The sequence below is a fragment of the Nothobranchius furzeri genome, chromosome 8 (genome assembly GCF_043380555.1).
Source record: "Nothobranchius furzeri strain GRZ-AD chromosome 8, NfurGRZ-RIMD1, whole genome shotgun sequence".
Classification (NCBI taxonomy): Eukaryota; Metazoa; Chordata; class Actinopteri; order Cyprinodontiformes; family Nothobranchiidae; genus Nothobranchius; species Nothobranchius furzeri.
This window is the reverse complement of record NC_091748.1, coordinates 71,867,099-71,890,379: the sequence shown is the minus strand read 5'-3', so window position 1 is coordinate 71,890,379 and position 23,281 is coordinate 71,867,099. Positions and strand designations below refer to the sequence as shown.

At 42.4% G+C, this 23,281-nt stretch overlaps 1 protein-coding gene across 1 annotated transcript in view; it reads right to left on the bottom strand.

The window, feature by feature from the left end:
- The window catches only part of LOC107392963 (contactin-associated protein-like 4), a 107,815-nt gene that overhangs the window by 6,365 nt on the left and 78,169 nt on the right, over positions 1 to 23,281 (bottom strand). Inside the window, exons 15-21 of the mRNA XM_015971065.3 lie at positions 23,000 to 23,127; positions 22,207 to 22,377; positions 13,038 to 13,256; positions 10,650 to 10,889; positions 6,246 to 6,470; positions 2,300 to 2,433; positions 849 to 936 (exon numbers count right to left, since the gene is read on the bottom strand). Coding sequence (XP_015826551.3) covers positions 849 to 936; positions 2,300 to 2,433; positions 6,246 to 6,470; positions 10,650 to 10,889; positions 13,038 to 13,256; positions 22,207 to 22,377; positions 23,000 to 23,127 — 1,205 coding nt within the window. The remainder of the gene's footprint in view (positions 1 to 848; positions 937 to 2,299; positions 2,434 to 6,245; positions 6,471 to 10,649; positions 10,890 to 13,037; positions 13,257 to 22,206; positions 22,378 to 22,999; positions 23,128 to 23,281) is intronic.

Below are 23,281 nucleotides of genomic sequence, written 5' to 3'. Positions count from 1 at the left end.
CAATGGATACTTCCAGAAATTAACGGTACAAACTACACATCATCTCTTCAAAGAGAACTAGGCAGTTTTAGCTTTTAGCACCCCCTAGTGTCCATTTGTATAACCGAAAGCAAACTTATGTCCTTGCTGTTCGTTCGTCTTTTTAACGCCTTAATCTAACAGCTGAAATGTCTCCCAGCATTCCCTTCAGGAGTGATTCATCACTAAATTAAACAAATAAGCTTTGTTCATGACCTAAATCATGTAGGAAACGTGCTGGAATCAGACTGCAGCGCCAGGTATGTCCGCTCAATGTTTTCCCAACAGAGCGGCCTGCCAATCTGAAGTTGCAAGTGGGATATTCTGGCCACAGAGGGCTATAGGGGCTAGGTGGCCTGTCAAGCAGGGGTATTCAATTCTGGGCCTGGAAGGCTGGTATTCAGCACATTGTAGTGGTTTCTCTGCTCTAACATGGTAGAATCACCTGTGTGGCAGCTCACCATGCTGCAGAAGCCTGCTAATCACCTGCTTATTGAAATCAGGTGTGTTGAAGTAGAGTTAAGACTAAAACGTGTTGGATACCGGCCCTTGAAGACCAGGATTGAATATCCCTGCTGTAAAGGGTCACTTTAGCACATACTGGCTCAAGAAAATGATCTAAAAATATGAAAAAGCTGCAAAATATCCCTTTAAAAACATAAATGCTAACATTTCAATATGGGTGTCAGTTTGTTTAAAAAAGCATCACATCTGTTGCCCAGACTAGAGCTTCCCATCTGGCCCTGCTGGTATGATGAACAGAGAACAGCTGAAGCCTCTAGGAGGGTGTTGTGTTGTGTTGGTCTCTCCTGAAAATGGGCCTCACCTACCCCGTATGCTGCCCAGCGTGACCGATTTGATGCCGTTGAATTCCACATCGGATGTCAAGTTGAAGTCTTCTCTGGAATTCTGGTCAACCTGAAAGATGATTTTTGTCATGGCTTGAAACGACAACCAGGGATTTCTATGCTCAAATAAGGCCATCAGCTGGACTAAAATATATCTGCTGTTCTTATTTACAGATTACAATCAGAATAAAACCAGAAGAGACATTTAAAGTGATGATATGTAATTTCCTCGTCGATAGGGGGCAGTACATACCTAAATCAGTGCAAGCAAGCTGTATTTTTGTGTTCGATTAAGAACATACCGACGGATGGCCATTTTGGTCAAAAAGCTCTGGGAGCACAACCTCCGGCAAACTGACAGCAGGCTGCCTTTAATCACTGAGAGCATGTGAAGACGCAAATGCGTAAAACAACATTTATGAATGGTGAAAGTTTGTGACCGTTTGTTACAAATCAGTAATTTGCAATTTGTCCTCACGGGCTCCTGTAGACGGAAACATGGTGTCTAATATGGCATCGCCCAGACTTAGACCTGCTCCCATGTATTTTAGTCCCGATTTTTGTGGTTGTTTGTTGCAAAGCTGCCAATATTTTTCAACAACTGGGCATCATTTAACTCATTTTCAACATGTTGATATTTCCAGAGATTAACGGTAAAAACTACACATTGTCACTTTAAGATCTTTTAAAAAAGAGTTTTAAATTTAGCTGTTTGCTGGTTCCTCTGGATTAAAATTATGAACTAAAAATAGACTTTTTAGTAACTGAACACAAATAACTGGATGCAGGTTTGTAGGCGTTTCTGTAACTAAAGCCAACACACAGAGGCAGTCTCTGCTGGCGCACCAAGCACTAATCGTTATCTTCTTCCTGACACAGCTATCAGAGCTTTGCTGACCAAAATAAATACCTAAAATTTTCTAAAAAGTACGAGTTATTCAGCTTACAATGTTGTACAGCTTTTTAATTTAGATTTCCAGATTGTATTTTATTATTTACGTACGTTTATTTTCATCTGCAGAATATAGATAATAAAAGCCTCAGTTGTAAAATAAGCAACAACCAACTGTTTTGGTTACATAGAACATTAAACCCAAACCTACAGGAGTTCACTCCTTAAACGTTTCAGCTATTAAAACTGAAATGTTTCATTTCTCAACCTAAAGCGTCATTTGCATCCTAATGAGAACATATTTATAATAGATCACGTTTTTAGAGATTTTTCCTCCCCTTTGGTGTTGCTTTAGCTAGCACAGCGACAGCTCAGCTCAACATCCTATCTAAAATTAGCTCTGACCTGTGTGTGTGTGTGTGTGTGTGTGTGTGTGTGTGTGTGTGTGTGTGTGTGTGTGTGTGTGTGTGTGTGTGTGTGTGCGTGCGTGCGTGTGTGTGTGTGTGTGTGTGTGTGTGTGTGTGTGTGTGTGTGTGTGTACCTGAACAGACACAGCGCCTGCCTGTCGCCTGATAGTCACTGTGTGCAGACGCCCGTCGGCTAAGTTCATGACTCTGCTGCTCAACACCTCCACATCCTTGCTGCTGTGCAGCTTGTACCGAACCTCCAGCTCACCTTCACACAAACACAAAACAAAAAAATAGATTTACTACAGACAGAAAGCAACTTTAAATAAAAGCTGTTTGGTATTTTTGAAAAGCTGATTTTAACATAAAGTTTGTATCTAGAAGTGATAATAACTTTTTGGTTTCCTTGACTTTTGATGTGCTAATACTAGTTTATCCGTTTAATTATAGATCCACTAGGATAAATACAATAAAGTTTATCTTTCACCAAATAGAATATTTACTAAGACATCACAATATAACTGTAGACACATTACTTGTCCGTGTGTGTGTGTGTGTGTGTGTGTGTGTGTGTGTGTGTGTGTGTGTGTGTGTGTGTGTGTGTGTCTGCTCTGTCTTCTCGATCCCCAGTGAGTCGTGGAGGATGGCTGCTTATACTGAGCCAGGATCCTCTGGAGGTTTCTTCCTGTTAAAAGGGAGTTTTCCTCTCCACTGTCGCTTTATGCTTGCTTGGTATGAGGATTGCTGTAAAGTCACTGACACTAGTCAGTGACTTGATGCAATTTGCTGGGTTCCTTATATAGGAAACATTATTTCTGATTGGCTTAATGAACTGACCTGAATTGGAATTTTTATTATGTGAAGTGCCTTGAGACGACTCTTGTCGTGATTTGGCGCTTTATAAATAAACTTGAATTTAATTGAACTGAAAAAAGTGTTGAGGTCACAAGTCCCTTCACTTGTTGTTTCAGTACATTTGCATCGGTCACTTGTGAGTCGATCTCTGTGAGGAAAAACGCTCTGGCGCTCCTGTGCAGGAGCTAGAAGTGAGGCATTTTCCGTGTGTTTCTCTGTGATGTCTCCTCATTGACAACATTTTATTAATGTATGGAAGTTCAGGTAAACAAACGTGACATTTAACCTGCAGAAAATAGTATGAATGATTTAAAAAGAATAATTTAAAAACAAAATTCTGATGAATCAAGCAGAAACGGAGAGGAGCAGAGTCAAACAAGGAAATAAAAACAAATATCTCATTTGCCAACATGAGAACAAAATGATCCCTCATGGACCATGGTCCATTTTCATTTTGGCACCTTTGACCCAGCTCTCACCCTGGATTCTCATGTCAGTTCTCTTGTTCGCTCTTCCTTCTTCCATCTCAGGAACGTTGCTAAGCTGAGTCCCATTCTGTCCCACTCTGAACTTGAGACAGTTCTCCACACCTTCATCTCCTCACGCTTAGACTACTGTAACTCTCTTTTCACGTGTCTGAGCAGAACCTCCCTGAACCGTCTACAGGTGGTTCAGAAGGCCTGTGCTCGGCTTCTGACCAAGTCCTCCAAACACACCCACATCACCCCGCTTCTTCTCCAGCTTCACTGGCTGCCAGTTGACTTCAGGGTTCATTTCAAGATCCTGGTTCTGGTCTATAGGGCCTTACATGGACAAGCACCATCTTACATTGGTGATCTTCTTAGTCCCTACACCCCCAGCAGGTCCCTGAGGTCCAGTGACCAAAGCCTACTGGATGAGCAGCACCAGGCTAAAGACCAAAGGTGACAGATCATTTGCTGCTGTGGCCCCCAGACTCTGGACCTCTCTCCCCCTGAGCCTGAGATCAGTGGACTCAGTGGTCTCCTTCAAAAATCAGCTGAAGAATCACTTGTTCAAGCTGGCTTTGTATGACCTTCATCACCATCCTCTCCTTATTCTGCTTTTCTACTTATTCTGGCCTTCCCTCTTTTCTATTCATTCTCTCTTTCCCTTTCCTCACTTTTTCAAATCATAATTTTACTTTTGTCTCATTTTTTCTCCTACCTATTTTAAAAAATTATTTTAATCTTTTTTATACTTGAATTTTTTTTTGTGGCGCCTCGTGATTTTTATCTTGAGAGGCGCTACATAAAAGATTGCCTTCCTTCCTTCCTTCCTTTCTTCCTTATGTAACAGTGGAATCATTTGCTTCAAAAAGTGTACTTTTGGCAGAAACTCATCTCATTGATCCTCCATTTAAATGCGGTTCTGCTCTTCACTGACAAGCGAAACAGCAGCTGTATTGGTCACGTGACTACTTCCTAACGATGGGTGTCGCTCGAGAATTCTGCTGTTGTGTCCTTTGGCAAGACACTTAACCCACCTTGCCTGCCGGTGGTGGTCGGAGGGACCAGCTTCACCTCTGTCAGTGTGCCTCAGAATAGCTGTGGCTACAATGTAGCTCATCATCATCAGTGTGTGAATGGATGAAAGATACAGTGTAGTGTATTTTGAGTCTACTTACTCTAAAAGGCACTATACAAGTGCGGGTCATTTATCATTTACTTTTTACACAAGCCAGTAGTTTAACCTTTTAAGTGTTGAAGAAGAAGAAGAAGAAGAAGAAGAAGAAGAAGAAGAAGAAGAAGAAAATATCATTTCTATAGCGCCTCTCAAGATAAAAATCACGAGGCACTTCACAAAAACAAAAAATATAAAAATTGTAAAAATATAAAAAAGCATTTCGAAAATGTTTAAAATATATTTAAAATGAGCAAGAATAAGCTGTTGCGATTTAAAAGAAAAAATGTTAAGAAAGAGAGAGAGTGAATAGGAAAGAGGGAAATCAGTGGATCCTGAGGAAGGTGGAATAGGCAGCGAGAGCAGAATAAAGAGAGAGTAGTGAAGAAGGTCATCCAAAAGCCAGCTTGAACAGGTGAGTCTTCAGCTGCTTTTTAAAGGAGACCACTGAGTCCACTGATCTCAGGCTCAGGGGGAGAGAGTTCCAGAGTCTGGGGGCCACAGCAGCAAATGATCTGTCACCTTTGGTCTTTAGCCTGGTGCTGCTCATCCAGTAGGCTTTGGTCACTGGACCTCAGGGACCTACTGGGGGTGTAGGGACTAAGAGGATCACCAATGTAAGGTGGTGCTTGTCCATGTAAGGCCCTATAGACCAGAACCAGGATCTTGAAATGAACCCTGAAGTTGACAGGCAGCCAGTGAAGCTGGAGGAGAAGCGGGGTGATGTGGGTGTGTTTGGAGGACTTGGTCAGAAGCCGAGCACAGGCATTCTGAACCACCTGTAGACGGTTCAGGGAGGTTCTGCTCAGACACGTGAAAAGAGAGTTACAGTAGTCTAAGCATGAGGAGATGAAGGTGTGGAGAACTGTCTCAAGTTCAGAGCAAGACAGAATGGGACTCAGCTTAGCAACGTTCCTGAGATGGAAGAAGGAAGAGCGAACAAGAGACACCTCACCTCAGACCTCCTGTGAGGGATCAAAACAAACGGTTAGCTTCTACTAGCCGTTTCCTGGATGCTAAACAGCTTCCCCCGTCGTGAGCCAAGTTTTTCAGTGAACCTGGTCTTTAAACATGACGAGCTAGGACCAAAGTGCTCCATCCCTGTCTCTAAGAGTAGATTCTACAATAGGAGTTAAAATATTGTAGATTGAAGCTTATCTCAACATCTTCGGATCCATTTAAACTGAAGTAATCACGTACTTTTCAGAATCTGCTTTTATTTAATCCATTTCACTCGCAGCAAATTCGTACCCTGGCCTGATCATTTTGATGAAAAGTTTGAATAATTTCAAAATATGTGAATTTGACTTATTTTTAATGAGCTCATGGTTGAAAAATTTGGACTAATTAATTAGTTTTTGGCTGAATTTAAGTTATTATTTTCCCTCGTGTGTGGTCTAAAACACCCTGAAATAAAAACAATTTTTTATTTATAGTTCCCTGGCCGACTGCTGTGCTCCACATTCCATTTAAAAGCGAGAAGGGGTAAAAAAAGACTTTTCTTAATGTAAAAACTCACAGAAGCAAAGAGCTGAATAGATTGCAGGATTTAACTACAATAATCTTTTCAGATTAACTCCTCACCGTGTTTGTTGATGAGCAGGATCAAGTGTTCTCTGTAGAAGGAGCCGATGTAGAGCAACATGGCAGGACTCTGAGTGGTCCTGAAGCTCAGGGAGATGTTTTCACCTCTCAGTGTGATATCTGAATAGATGGATGAGGGCATGGCGCTGCCGTTTCTGCTCAGCTCATACGGCTCCTTGATGATAAAGGTAATGGATGTGGTTGATGTAAAGCTGGCTGAAACTTCTGAGAGACAAAAAAAAAAAAAAAGAAACGTAAGAGCGAGATATCAGAGATGGAGTTTCCTGCAAAATGAAAAAAAAACAGGACACATCTTTATTTAAATGCTGAACATTTAAAGGTACAATATGTAAGAATAAAGTAAGAAGGACATCCTTTGGTCAAATTTGGTAATGCAGTCTATTTTTCTGAGATAAAAATCACTTTCTCACTCCTGTTTTGTGAGTTTAGAGGCTGATTTCAGTTACAGACCAGGGGTCTCATTCATCAAACATTGCGGTGAATCCTTACTAAAATCGTACTTAAACTCAGTAAAAAAATGTACTCACGCCAAGTAGGATTGTGATCTATCAAACATGGAGTACGCGCAGCTTCACGCAATCTCCGCTTCATAAATCAGAAACTATCTAGAATGTTTCTCAGCTGCTTTTTAGTCACATCCCGCCCTCACCACGCCCACTTACTGCCTTAAATAGTCAATGCAAAGTGCCTTGTGGATCTCATGCATTTACATAAGCCGGCTGTTGCAGTGCTTCGCCAATGACATGGCGACCGTAGATCAAGGCAGATCAAGGAAGCGCAATTTCACAAGCAGAAGTTGAGGTACCTGTGGGTGAGGTGGAGAAATGAAAGGAAGTGCTTTTGCAAAACAAATTAGAGAAAATCCACAGAGTGGCACAGCGTTGCTGAAGCTGTCAATGTTGTGAATTCTTCAGAGAGATCTGTGGCGGATATTAAAAAAATGATCCAATCAGGATTCAATCCCCAGACTCCCGTGTGAAAGTGACGCACACTAACCAGTCAGCCAAACGGAGATCTCCCCTGTACAAGTAGCCAGGGTGCATGATCAATCGGGTCACAGTGACAGGACACACACACTGTCACAGACGCATGACATTCTGTCTCAATCTGTCCCCCTGCTGATTTTCTGCATTCTGTATTCTGCGCTTCAGGCTGTGTGTGTGTGTCTGTGTGTGTGTGCGCGCGCACACGTGCGTGTGAGCATGCGTGTGGGGGGTCTTGTTCTGTGTGAAAACGAAGCAGTACAAGGCCCTGTCCACACGTAGCCGGGGATCTGCCAAAACATAGATATTTTTCTACGTTTTGGCCTGTCATCCACACGAAAACTGAGTTTTTTAAAAACTCCGGCCAAAGTGAAGATCTGCGTTTTCTCTGTTTTGGGTGTCTGCGTGTGGACAGACAAAACCGGAGTTTTAAGGTCCGCAACGTCACTTTCCGCAACAAAAAAATGCTGACATCACGTGTGCGACCTGTGTTTACACTAGCCGACAGCAGATGCTCTCAGAGCTGCGCTCGCTTTATCAATTGTCCAAGCACTTTTTGCTTGTTTGTTTTTGCAAGCGGAATTACTGCTCCTTACGGAAGACCACAGACGAAGGACGAGGTTAAGAACGGGAGAAGTACTGCCGCCTACAGGTCTTTCATGTCCTTAGTAACGTATTTATCCGGGTACGTGTGGACAGAGTTTTTTTTAAACGAGGTGGTGTGGATGAAAGTTTTTGGAGGGGCGGATATTCGTTTGTAAAAAAAAACCCGGCTACGTGTGGACTATGCCCAAGTGATAATGCTGCAGGATTTCATAATTTCATCCTTCTCAGCAGCAGCACTGCAGGTGCTCTCCATGTCCAACATGTGCGTAAGCCAGGTCCTTAGTCAACTTAAAGTTGCACACATTTTTCCGTTAAGGTTTCTTTCATAAATCCCAAAGTTTGTGTGGAAAGTTGCTTACGCGGTTTTCCGACCCCGTTTTGTGCATAAACAAGTTTGAGAAATGAGACCCCAGGACCAGAAGATTCTAGCGGACAAGCAAAGACAACCATACACAGTACGTCGATAAGGATAAATGCGTTGTCGTATCTGCTGTTAGCACTCTTGGGTGTTTTAAGGTAGGGAGCACTTACTACACTTACTACTGACTCTTCAACCTCATAAACTCACCGATTGTAAAAAAGGAACTCCATCCCTCTTTTGTTTCTTTTAAAGGGGAAAAACTGACTGACAAAAAAATATATATCTGTTTCAGAAAAACCTTCCATCCAACATGGTTGAGACATTAGACTGTTTTGTGATGATTTCACTGTATGTTTCTTACATATTGCTCCTTTATAAACGGTACAGCATTCTTAGTAAATTCTACAAAACCATTGCAACAACCTTCTTTTATTAGAGAATTAGTTTGAAATTAATTAACTTATTCATTATTAAATTAGCTGAAGGTTTTTTGCTTTTATTGGTAGAAGGATAATTCTTAATTGCTTATACTGAGCCAGGATCCTCTGGAGGTTTCTTCCTGTTAAAAGGGAGTTTTCCTCTCCACTGTCGCTAAATGCTTGCTTAGTATGAGGATTGCTGTAAAGACACTGACATTAACTAGTCGGTGACTTGATGCAATCTGCTGGGTTCCTTATATAGGAAACTTTTTCCTGACTGGCTTAATGAACTGACCTGTGTTGGAATGTTTACTGTGTGAAGCACCTTGAGACGACTCTTGTCGTGATTTTGCGCTAAATAAATAAACTTGAATTAATAAAACAACAATGTTCTCTCTGATTCAATCCCCTTTAAAGTAAGATTTTGGTTCTGCCGGCACATTTCACCAGTATAAACCAGCTTTCTCTTTGACCCAATTCCATGTTTATGTGTGGGGAATACTCCGTAATCGTAGTGAGTGGTGGAATATTCCAGCCTGGCGTCTGTGACATCTGGCACAATGCTGACTTTTGACAATTTCTTGATAAGTTAAAAAGTCCCATTAGTTGTCACACACACACTGATGTGTGTGCAAAATTTGTTCTCTGCATTTCACCCATCCCCACGGGGAGCGGTGAGCTGCAGACACCGGCGCCGCTCGGGAACCATTTGGTGGTTTTAACCCCCCCCCAATCCAAGCCCTTAAAGCTGAGTGTCAAGAACGGAGGCATTGGGTCCTATCTTTAGTACAACCCAACCAGGATTTGAACCCTGATCTCCCAATCTCCAGGCGGACGCTCTACCACTAGGCCACTGAGCTGATGTTTCACATAAAAAAGCTCAGAGGGCTGGAAGAGCTAAACGATAATTCCCCTTCACTTCCTGAAGAGTAAAGACTTATTCCTCTCCAAAACAAGCCTGAGTCAGAGACAGGAAACACAGCAAAGGTTTGAAATGCTTTCGCTGCGTTCTGTAAGATGCAAAAAAAAAAAAAAAAGAAAGAAAGAAAGAACAGGTAAATCACCTCAGCTCACCATCTGCTCAGCTCAGAAAAATGCATAAAAATCCAAAAAGGGTTTTTCTTCTATAGGAACCAAAATGGCTGTGCTTAGGTCCTCTGAGAGGCTGGCTCATGTCACTGCCTGTCACCGCCATACCAAACAGCAGAGCAAATATTAATTTGTAAAGCCTCTGGGTGGCATGCACAGACCGAGCTGTCAAAATAAAAGGCAATAAAATGTAGTAACAGAGGCCGCTGTTCAAATACAGACCTATACCAAACTGATATGAGGGGCAGAAGTCACTTCAGAATCACAAGTTGGTGTAATATGAAAGTGAAGAAAAACAGGACGATGGTTCACAAACTCAAGAAGCTCCTACCAGACTTTCATTTCAGTTGTTTAAATCTGGACTTGAACTTTTAAAATATAAAGGTCTTTGATATCCGCTCAATTTAAAAATGTCACAAACAAGGTTTTTATGCCATTTAGTCGGATTTCCTCTTATTGTAGTTTTTCATTCTTCAATCTTAATTCGCAGCTGATTCAGATGTCATGCTTCACTCGGCATCCCTTAGACATAACACTACATTCGATTTCATGCCGAATTAGTCAATTATCTCTGACGTACAAGAGGATTTAATTATAAAGGCCACCATGGGGATAAAACAACTCAAAGAGCCAATCTGGACTTCCAGAAGAGATGTTCCTTCAATTTCAAAAAGATAATAGACAATGTTTCCCCAAGGCTTCTGCTGCTGCGGTTTGTGATTTGTCAGTTAATAATCCGTCAATCTGTCTGCAAGCTGATGGATTTGGGAATTTCTGAAAGGCATGCGTGTACAGATCTTCAATCAAAGGTTTTTAAAGATTCATCATCTGCTGAATCCGTCTGTGGAGGTAGAAAAGATGTAATTGGGATGGAAATAGAAAAGAAAAACAGCAGTGAGACGATCAGTTGTCTGTTTATCTGTACCGTGATGGCAAAAGGCTCCGCTGTAGGCAGACTGACTGCAGTCACAGGAGAAGCCGTTGGCTTTTTCCACACAGCGTCCCTGGTTCTGGCAGAACCTGCCGTAGCTACTGCAGTGACCCGGGCAACCGGGTCGGACTCCAGGTGTCATCTCCGCCCTCTCCTCCAGGTCCAGAGTGACTCCGTTCAGCTGCAAAGAGCGGATGCAGCCCAGAAAGCCTTTCTGTCGTGATGCAGTGCCTCCTGCAAAGAGGACAAAAACAAGTTCTGCTAGATGTTTCTCTACATTAAACAACTGAAGTTCGGATTGCAACAGCAGCACAATATGCTGGTGTCTGCTCTGCAGGGTAAAACAAAGACTCCCCGTAGCTCTGGTATGACTACTGATTGTCTAAAATGTGGCTGATGGGCCACCTGGTACCCGATATTAAGTGTTTGCACTGACAGGTGGAAGAAAACATCATTTTCTCCTTTTACCTGAAAAGTAATATTCCAATCTAGCAGCCCTTAGTTTAGACTTGGCAAATATGCATTTCCCCAAAGTGTGATTCTTTAGCTATGAATCAGTTTGTTTTAACTGGAGTTTGGAGATCATGCTGGTAGAATTTGGAAAGAGTTCAAATGTTGAGCCAGAGCAGCTTTTCATTACAAACATTACTAAACTCTGTGTGAAACTCTAGCTGCCTTCTGTGTCAACGCATTCATTGTAGAAAATGTAATGAAATGCCTCCAAACAGCTCAGTGAAGACTAATACATCCCACACCACACTTTAGAAGAAAACTTGTATTTTAGGAAAATTCAAACAGCCGAGGTAAATAATAAAAAAGTCTAAACTGCTGGTTTAGACTGCAAAGGAGGAACCAAATTACTGGAAAACGGAGCCTCCCAGTCGGACGATGACTAAATGAAAGAGACAAGAACAGAAATTCTCTTGGAGGCAAAAGAAAACATCTGCATGGTGGCAAAATGTTCAGCTACTTTAGCACTTTTACCTTCCCACTACGTGGTGTGAGAGCACAAACCAATTAAGGGCCATGTTCTATAAGTACAGCAATACTGGAGGGCTCATTTAGGAGCCGAGTGGCAAAGTGCAGCGGTGCCAGAAGAGGAACATGACTCAGAAAGTGTCAAAAGGGATTAATTCAATCTCAGCAAGTCAGGCCTACAACACTGCACATTCCTCAGCCACATCCCCAGACACATGAGCTCAGTTTAAGAGGCATTAAACTGTATTTCTTTTAAATATGGTGCAAAAGTCTGTTTATTTCAGTGATTCAACTGAGAGACCATCTAAAGGCTCAGGAACTGTTTGCAGGTGTTTTGGATTTATCAGCTGGTTGAACCTTTTCACAATATTCTAATTTAGTTTAGATGTTTTCATCAGCTGTAAGCCATAAACATCACAATTATAACAAATAACGGCTTGAAATATCTGGCTTTTGAAGTGAATTACTGACATAAACAAACTTTTAACCATATTCTATTTTTTTATTTTCACCTGTAAATGACAGTCTAAGGCACATTTAACACAATTCTTTAGTTTTTAACTGAATGATAAATGACCCGCACTTGTATAGCACCTCTCAGAGTAAGGACTCCAAAGCGCTTTACACTACAGTGTATCATTCATCCATTCACACACGCATTCACACACTGATGGTGATGAGCTACGATGTAGCCACAGCTGCCCTGGGGCACACTGATAGAGGCGAGGCTGCCGAGCACAGGCGCCACCGGTCCCTCTGACCACCACCAGCAGGCAAGGTGGGTTAAGTGTCTTGCCGAAGGACACAACAGCAGAATTCTCTGTCCAGAGCCGGGATCGAACCTGCGACCTTCCGATTACTGGACAACCCGCTCAACCTGCTCAACCTGTTGAGTTACCGCTGCCCACTACTGAAGATCAGCATGAAAACAAAGAACTCTTGAGATTGATGACATTTTCTGTGTTTTTAAACATCTGACCAGTCAAATCTCTTTGGTCCAAAAGCAAGAAAACAGCTCTCTTGAATCAATAAAGCTTCTGAAATGATAAATCTTCAGAGAATAAAGTTGCCTTTGTTTGAACTTTGGACAAGAATCGTGTTGCAATGCAATTCTTTGCACATTCATGGTTGGTATTTAGTCATTTGCACCTTAATGCGGCATAGTTGCAGTCCCAGTACTGGAATTTCAACCCTTGCACCCTTCAATTGTATGTTCTTGTCCAGGAGTGCGAGTGCGTAGATTGTCCTCAGCGCAACCCTGACGATTCTGGCAGCACAACACATCCAGCAGGTCCCAAAGTCAGACAACTCAAGCTCCACTTTGATCCTGCACCGGTTGTCAGAGGTGACTTGGGAAAAGGGGGAGCACACACAAGAAGAGACATCCAAACCTTTTATTCTCACCTATAAATAACTGGCTGTTCAGCTGAAGATGAATTAGTCCATCAGCAGGAGCTTCGTGTGCGACGGCAGGAAGATCATCCACTCGTAGCAAAGCCTCCTTCACGTTTCGCTCGGCTCGCACGCTGTGCCACTGGTTGTCATTTAGTGGGAAGCTGGTTTCAACTTTTACCTCCAGAGGCCCGTTCCCCACATCAAATGAGAAGACGACTTCTGTGGAAGCTGACAAAAAGTAATATATCAGATGAAATGTGTCAAAAACTTCTCAGTAGTGTTTAAAGGAGGTTGGGATGCTACAGCGACTGACAAACCCATTCTTGGAGTCCTAAAGGACAAAAGTAAAAACTGACATCAACTGCTGTTCTCTGCATTTTTTTCTGGGAACTGGAAATTATTAAACATGGATCTGGTCAGTTGGTCTTTCAACGCGATTGACAAAATCTTTTCAACAATGAGAACGGGAGAAGGGGCTCCCGGATGTCCCTCTGGGACAGAACCAGCTGGGTATATCATGGACTCCAGGAAACAGTGGAACTTGATCTGCCTCTCTCAACTGTCTGTAGAGGATTCTGAAGATGTCTGGATATTCGTGGTGTTGGTTTCAGGATCTCTGCTGTTTGGCCTGAGCGGTTACCTGGCATACTGGAAAGTTAAGGAGCTTTCGAGGAATATTGGCTCAATCCCGGAGCTCAGGGATGGAATGCATCGTGGTGTAAACTCACAGACTCATATAATTGTCGAGATGAGTCGTGTAACGTGAGGAAATATGGGTTTTCTGTGCAAAAGGTCATTTGACTCGGCTGGGTCAATAGCTGGGTAAACTTGGAACTTGGGCTGAGATTCAGGCTCTGGCACAGAAGGTTGATTCGATCCAGGAGAGAGTTGACGGATCAGCATGGATTGGAATAGTTTGATAACGCCATTATTGGACCTCGATGGGTTGTAGACCGACAGAACTCTAAGGCAGAGAGGAAATGATCTCCGTCAGTCCCCAAAATAATTCTTACTATCTGAATCTGGTGCCCTTGAAGCCTTTGGGGCTGAAGTGTAAACTCCCCTCAGAAAATATGTGGAATGCTGCTGTCGCTATGGAAACTCTTTCTCCCTATCCCAGCCTGGGCGGGACTGTGACCGGTGAAAGCCGTGGAACCATCTCTAGGAGTCAATGTGCTCTCTAATCCCATTATCTCCCTCCCCGGTCCAAACAGAGGTGGTGAGCGCTGCTCTGCGCCTGCGCACTCTGAAGTGAGGAGAGTCCCAGAACCTTCTATCCCCACCTAGTGGAGACTTATGTTGTTTATCGTCTGAAGTCTGTGCGCATATCTGTCTGAGGTGTTTTTTTTTTGCATAGCAGAGCTACCCTCTCTGAAGTGCCTCCCCCCCCCCCGACTCTATCCTCATGTAAACCCACTTGATCTTTAACGATAGCGCGACTCGTGCTGCGAATGACCACGGTCAACAATTCTTGTCATGTGTCTATGTATGTATGTCTGATCTTGGGATTGTCTGTACTGAAAATTGAATTTCCGTCTGGGATTAATAAAGTATTTTTAAACTGAACTGAATTGAATTGAATTGAATTAAGGCAGGGCTATTCAATTCTGGGCTTCAGGGGCCGGTATAGCACGTTTTAGTTTTAACCTGGTGATTACCAGGGTTCTGCAGAGCCTGATGAGCTGCTGCACAGGTGACGCAACCACTGAATCTAGTGTGTTGGAACAGAGAAACCACTCAAACATGCTGGCCCTCGAGGCCCGGACTTGAATAGCCCTGGCTTAAGGTTTTGGCTAATGAAGTTTCAGTTTCTGTTAGTGGTTACGTTTTCCGTGATCCAAAGCTTGATCAACAAAATCTGGTATCATCACTGGTGGAGTCGTTACAGGAAGTAAGTTTGATTTATCAGCAACACAATGAGCTTTTACCAAACGGGAACCTAGGACACCCAGAACTGCTCCCAACAAGGAAGTGGCAACAATTGCAGTTCCACCCTCATCTAAAAGAGTCTGGCACCAGAAGCAAGCAAAACCTGATTGACTCCCATGTTAAAAATGACAATTTCACAGCAGAAATGAACATGTTTACAGCCTAGTTCAAAACATATTTAAGGTTTAATAGATCTAGTTTACAGTCATGACAGCTCTGACGGGGGTGATTTTGTTTTTGTAACTCTTCCGTTTAGATGTAATTAAATACTTTCAATTATGAATAAATAGATTTGATTGACAGGTAACATGAAATGTCAGAGCTAGCGCTAGTGGCTACCTCCAAAAAAATGATAAACGATAGATGACCCGCACTTGTATAGCGCCTGTCAGAGTAAGGACACCAAAGTGCTTTACACTACAGTGCATCATTCATCCATTCACACACACATTCACACACTGATTGGGATGAGCTACAATGTAGCCACAGCTGCCCTGGGGCACACTGACAGAGGCGAGGCTGTCGAGCACAGGCACCACAAGTCCCTCTGACCACCACCAGCAGGAGAGGTGGTTAAAGGCTTCAGACTGGGTCCCACATTAAAAGATGTTTGGCCATTTCGACTGTCTAAACTTAAGCTGTGTTTATGTACTTGATTTAGTCCTGTTTCAGGAAGTAGAAGTTATTTCCATAACACCGGAGGAGAGGTGTGTTTCAAACAGCTGGATTTGGAGTTTTATTTCCTGATGTTCTGACATCTTGCCTTTGAATGGCTAACAGCAATGCAACTCTACCATTGACTGTTTGCTTTGCAACATTGATGCTTTCTCACCACAAATGACACAAGCCTGAATACAAGCCTGAAGGAGCCCTTGAGAAAATAGTGGCCAATCGAGCGTGAGTATCTAAACACTAATGATCTCTTTGAGGAATTTCAGTTTGGTTTTAGAGAGTATCACAGCACTGAAACTGCATTAGTGAGAGTTACAAATGATATTCTCATGGCCTCAGACAAGAATCTTGTGTCTGTTCTAGTCTTGTTAGATCTAAGTGCTGCCTTTGACACTATTGATCACAATAATGTTTTAGAAAGGCTTGAACATGTTGTAGGGATCAAAGGAACAGCGCTAGGCTGGTTTAAATCCTACCTGTCTGATAGATTTCATTTTGTTAATGTACATGACAAATCTTCTTCATACTCCAGGGTTATTTGTGGAGTACCACAGGGTTCAGTGCTTGGAGCAATTATTTTTCTATATATATGCTTCCAATTGGTAAAGTCACTAGACAGCATGGGATAAACTTCCACTGTTATGCTGACGATACTCAGCTATATCTATCCATTAACCCTGATGAACCTAATCGGTTAGTTAGATTACAGGCTTGTCTTGAAGACATAAAAAATTGGATGGCTCAAAACGTTCTGCATTTAAATCAAGACAAGACTGAAGTTCTCATCTTTGGACCAAAAATTCTGAAAAAGGAAATTTCTTAGTCAATCGCCTGACCTGAACAGCATTTACTTAATCTTGGAGAACAAAGTAAAGAACCTTGGTGTTATCTTTAACCACGGCATGCCATTCAAATCCCGCGTTAGACAAGTTTGTAGGATTTCCTTCTTCCACCTCCAGAATATTGCTAAGATTGGAAGCATCCTTTCCAGGAGTGATGCTGAAAAACTAGTTCATGCATTTATTACATCAAGACTGGATTACTGTAATTCATTACTATCAGGAAGTCCACAAAATGTAGTTAAAAGTCTTCAGCTTGTCCAAAATGCTGCAGCTAGAGTTCTGATGAGAATAAAAAATAGAGATCATATCTCTCTTGTCTTAGCTCCCCTACACTGGCAGCCTGTTAAATTCAGAATAGATTTTAAGACCCTCCTTCTCACATATAAATCTCTTAAACTAGGCTTAAAACATTTTTATGTGATAGGGCCTATTATTAAATTCTGATGTAAGACCATAGAAAAGGTTTCTTTTTACCTTGCTGACAGTTTCGTTCGCAGCTGCAAACGTCCTCAGAGCTGACGCTGATGGTGGCGTCATTTCCTGCTCCGTTTATCCGCGGGCAGCAGAGGACGTTGTCGCCCTCTGCTGCCCGCGGATAAACAGAGTAGGAAGTGACGCCACCATCAGCGTCAGCTCTGAGAAAGTTTGCAGCCACGAACGAAACTGTCAGCAAGGTAAAAAGAAACCTTTTCTGTGTTTTAAAAAAGAACCAACAATGCAGTTAGAAAAGCAACACAGCAAGAACAAACCAAAGATGATGTAAGACCATGTTTGGACAAGTGGGCGAGTAGAGGGAGGTGGAGAACACAGTCGGTAAAGACGGCTCTCCCTTGCCCTGCATCCAACATGCCTCCATCTAAAAGGCTAGGTTATCCAGAGTTATCTCTTTAGTTATGCTGCAATAGGCTTAGACTGCTGGAGGACACACTACGTGGGGCAGCAGTAGCTCAGGTGGTGGAGCGGGTTGATTAATGATCGGAGGGTCATGGGTTTGATTCCAGCTCCCGCCAGAGGTATAATGCTGTTGTGTCCTTGGGCAAGACACTTCACCCAACTTGCCTGTGTTGGTGGTGGTCAGAGGGGCCGACGGGACCAAATGGCAGCCTCGCCTCTGTCAGACCGCCCCAGGGCGGCTGTGGCAACAAAGCAGCTTACCATCACTGGCGGTGTGTAAATGTGAGAGTGCATGGAAGTGTGTTTGAGTGTCCTAAACAAGCGCTATATAAGTTAGATGTATTATTATACCGACCACTTTCCACACTCGACTACTTTCTTCTACAATCTGCTCTTTAACTGTATTATTTCCTGCTATTTCAGCTGTTAACTTTATTTTTTCTCTAAGTGTTTTTCTCCCCAGAAGAAGCTACAATGATGTTCTGCTGAGCTGTGGTAGCCTCATGGAGGGGGCCATCGGCTTGAACACTGCTGCTAACCATTAAAACATTCTCCCTCTCCTGATAATAACATTTTACTTTCTTTGACGTTGGAATGTGCTACTACTAGTTTACCCATTTAATTATAGATTCACTAGAATAAATACAATAAAGTTCATCTCCTACTAAATAGAAATCACAATGTATCCAGAGAAAGACTACTTGGTATATATGGTGTGTGTGTGTGTGTGTGGGGGGGGGGGGGGGGGGGCTGTATTGGTGTGGACTTAATGAACTTAACTGTATTGGAATGTTTACTTTGTGAAGTGCCGTGACACGACTCTTGTCAGGATTTGGCACTAGGCTATATAAAAAATACTTGAATTGGATCGAGTTTTACTGTGTGGTGGGGTTGCTAATACTAAGGGTTAGCTTCTGTCAGCTGAGATGTTCTGCGCTGTTTTCTGGACGTTAAACCAACAACAGCCTCCCCCGTCACGAACCAGGATGGATGAGTTCATGAATGCTAATTTTTGGTGTGGCGTAGATCTTTTCTAATCCAAAAGCTTCCTTGTCTATTTAAAATTGGGGACTAACACAGGAAATAGGCGTAGAAGACTATTTTTACGTTCGGCTTGTGTGTTACACAAATCATATTTAAAAAATATCAAGCAAAAAATTGTTTCTCAGTGAACTTGGCCTTTAAGTGAGATATTTTACTGTAATAATAAAAAAATACAATTTCTTTCAACTGTGAATGTTTGAATCCAGACGGGCATTTTTCAATAAACGCATTAGTTAGTTGTTTTTACTCCATCATTAGTTAGCAGAAACCGAAGGCCTCCCACAGACCTATCTGTTGGCTGCATGGACAGAGAGCTGGACACAAACCTGTAGTGATTACCAACCGGCCTGGGGCAGGAAAGAAAGACTGCAGGCTCAATTGTTATCCCCCACCCCTCCTAATCTGTGTCTGTCTGTCTATATGGTCAACAAAACAATATTTTATTGTGGAAGTACTAACCCAGAGTGGAATTTTTATTGGATAAATCCACACACACACACACACACACACACACACACACACACACACACACACACACACACACACACACACACATTTACAGTGTATGAGCTGGTCACAGATGTGTTTCATTACTACAGGTTTGACTGCAAGCCTTTTAGGATTTAGTATTTTTACCTCCCCCGGTATTTGTCCTGATCCCCCAAAATTCACACCTGAGTCAGACAATAATAATATTCCTCATAATTCTAGGCTGACTGATTATTTTTTATTAAAAACAGAAAAACTATTGATGAGACATGAGCAAAAACACCCTTAAAGGCTGAAACATAAAAAAGGGAACTTAATACACCACAGAGAGAGACATCAGTTGTGATGACTGCATCTTCAAACAGAAAATAAAATAAAAAAAGAATCCTATTCCTTCAGAGGTAGAGAAATGGCTGATGTTGGATAGATTTAAAACACACTCACACACAAATACACACCAAGAGGCATAGAAAGTGCTTCTTTCTGGCTCCAGACATAGGAGTGATAATAATCCAGATACATCTCAATCCAGCTGTCACAATAACATCAGGGTGGTGATTTCACAACATTGAGCTGTTTAAGAAGGCATCCTCATGGAGGAGGGGCAACGTTGGTGTGTTTTTTGTTTGTTTGTTGTTTCTGTGGGTCACCTGTGTGTGAATGATTGAAATTCAATTCAATTCAATTCAAAAATACTTTATTAATCCCAGAGGGAAATTGATTAAATAACATAAAATATAGGTTGAGATTATTTTAATCAAATCCAAAAACTTTAATTCATATCACACTCCAGCTATTTATCCAACCTGAATAAACACTAAATGTACAGAAGAGGTAAAAACAATTTCTAATCTGATACTCAAAATTATTGTGGAAAGAAATGAAATGTTTCACTTTTTACATTTTCATGCAAATGTATGATTTTGTTGTTCACGTAAAAGGTCAGGAACGTGTCAAACCCAAAGGCACAACAGTGAGACAATATGATCCTGGACCACCTGAAAATGCCAAGTTATTAGTTCCCATTTTTCTTGCATTAATTATTGATAGCAACACATTTATGAAATGACTTTAGTTCATTTGACAAACAAAACAAAGGACATTCAGATCAATCAATACATTTGCAGGGGCGTCTAGTAGGGATGAATGCCTTGTAAGTCGTACTCTGGGGGAAAAAGCCCTGGTGCGCCTGTTTCAGGATCTAGGAGATATGTCTGGAGCCAGAAAGAAGCACTTTCTATTCATTATTATTATTGTTATTATTATTAACCCTCCCACTATCTTTATGGGTGACCCCACGAGAAAAGTTAGCCATTGAGCAGGATTGATGGTTTATCCCTTGGGTCCATGTGGCAGGGGTGAGGCGGTGCTCACTCCTCACCCCTGCCACGTGGACCCAAGGGATAAACCACCCGTTGCTAAAACATGAATGAGTCACAGAGACCAGTCTTTGGAGGCATGCAGTAAGAACGAACCCATTCTTTAACTGTTTACATCCATTACGTGAGCAGCGTCTAGGTAAACACTTGTAGTGCTGCACATGTTTTAGAAAATTAGGAAATAATAGCGAGCAAAAACTTTACTAAACAAAAAAAAATCTTTTTTATCGATCTGGAAGGATCAAAGATGAAATTACACTTACATCGAGATGGGTCGAGGGTGATTTTCGCTGTGCTCTCGCCTGCTCGTTTCGCCATTTTTCTGCTTAATGGGGCAGCGAGTCTCGGTCACCCGGGAAATCGAGATATGTCCGTAATCGAGACGCAATATTTTACAATGGGGATTTTTAAGCACAGGGGCGATCAAAAACACAAAAAACCACAGTATAAAATGACGGTTCCGCGCTGGCGGCCCGCCACCGTGGAACCTTGCTGAGAAGAGCCCTGTATATATATGCACACATACATTCAAATCCGCTTATCCGAGGTTGGGTTACGGGGGCAGCAGAGGAGAGAAGACCAGACTTCCCTCTCACCATCCACTTGGTTGCAGGTTTGATCCCGGCTTTGGACAGAGAATTTTGTTGTTGGGCAAGGCATTTAACCCACCTCGCCTGCTGGTGGTGGTCAGAGGGACTGGTGGCGCCTGTGCTCGGCAGCCTCGCCTCTGTCACCGCACCCCAGGGTAGTTGTGGCTTCAATGTAGCTCATCCCCATCACTGTAGGAATGTGTGTGTGAACGGATGAATGATACACTGTAGTGTAAAGCGCTTTGGAGTCCTCTGACTCTGAAAGGCGCTATACAAGTGCGGGTCATTTATTATCATTTATCACTTGGGCCAGCACTTCTGGGGGAATCCTAAAGCGCTCCCTGGCCAGCCGAGAGACATAGTCCCTCCAGCCTGTCCCGGATCTCCCTTTAGGCCTTCTCCCGGTTGGACGTGCCTGGAAAACCTCAACAGAGTGGCGTCCAGATGCCCAAACCACCTCAACTGGCTCCTCTGGATGTGGAGGAGCAGCGAGTCTACACTGAGCCTCTCCCAGATGACCGAGCCTCTTAACCTGCCTCTAAGGGAGAGCCCAGCCACCCTGCGGAGAAAGCTCATTTCGGCCGCTTGTATCCGCGACCTCGTTCTGTTGTCCCCTATCCAAAGTTCGTGACCATAGGTGAGGGTAGGAACGTAGCTCAACCCGTAAATCGAGACCTTCACCTTCCGACTCAGCTCTCTCTTCACCACATCCGCATCACTGCAAACGCAGCACCAATCTGCCTATAGATCTCACGCTGCAGCCTTCCTCACGCTGCCTTATGAACAAAACCGCGGCAGGACCTCATCTGTGACCTGAAGAATGCATTTTACCCTTTTCCAATTCAAGACCATGGTCTTGGATTTAGAGGAGGTATTATATATATATATATATATATATATATATATATATATATATATATATATATATATATAATTGTTTTAAGACTCTATTGTCCATAAGAAATGGTGCCAACTCTCTTGGCACCAATCAAACGCTCTGTGATTGAATGAATATTAGCAGATGACTAACACTATTAGCTAATGCTGAAAGGCGCATAGGGCTCTATGGGACAGGGGCAAAAATGATGTGTTGCCTGCATTACATCACAGTACAGGGTAAGACAATCACTTTTACAAATGTTTAAAACAGTCATACATAATTCCTGAAAGGGGGGTAAACTGGGGATTACAGCTTTGAAGCTAATTCTGCCCACATATCCTGCTCAAGCATCCAAAATTAAAAACAAAACAAAACATAATACTGTCTCATGATGCAATGTTTGCGTGAAAAAAAGCCTATTTCATCAATGAGGTAAAACTTTGTAGGGGTGTTACTTACAGCTGAGTTCTATTCTTATGAAATCCTTGATGCCGAGATTCTCAAGGAAGACCCCAGAGGAGAAAGTTGTTTTGAACAGAAAGGAGATGTCTGCATTCAGCTCCCCTTGAAGCGTTGGGAAGTGAAGATAGGACGTTTCCTTGTCAAAAAACGCAGCGTTCCAGAAGTTCTCTGCAAAACAGAAAAGCTGAGAAGCTTCCAATAGCTCGGTACGCTTCTCTTGTTCTCCAACACGATGGATTGTAAAACTTTTTTTCTAGACTCCAGATGCATCACTCTGGAACAAAAGCTCATTAAAGAAAGCTCATTATGACGGCTGTATAATGAAAACCATGTAGTAAACAAATGAACCAACTGTTCAGCTAATTAGGTGAGAACAAAGGCTCGACTCCAGCTATGCTATCTCATTTATGTTGATTTATCTTCAGGTGTTTATTTATCTAATCGTAAAACCCAATATTGAAATTATAAGTAATTAAATTAAGTAATATATATCATTTTAATTTATTTAGCATTTCCCCCCATTAGTGGCTGTTATTAAGGAGCAAGGGGAGTCATATTTTAGCTGTGGCTCTTCTAATTAGCTTGTGTAGTTTATTGCTGTCCAGTTTTTCATTAACAAGTTAAATGGTGAAAAGCAGTGAACACCAGGATTCCACTCACTATATGTCTGAAAAAAACTTATTACCTGAATTATATTCTAATAAATCATCCCTATGTGTAATAATCTCAGCAGTGCCCGCATTTATCAGCAGCCACGTGCAAAAAAAGCATGCGGCTGACAGAGACTTACTGTCTCCATGACAACGCAGAGGTCCCACCTTGTAGGCAGCTTTTGATCTCGGTCGCTGGAGGTCACCCAGCACCAGAGACCTGACCGGTAGGTTGTCCTTATGGGTAAGCAGGCCCGAGTCATCAGCCCTAGAGTGGAGAAAGAAAATGTCTTCATTCAAAGATTTTCTGAGTGATTCATATGCACATTTAGCTGCACACATTTTGGATATTTTAGATCCTAGAAGTCTGCCTCATTGCCGCAAAATATTGTTAAACTTATAATTCAGGACCACACGGTGCG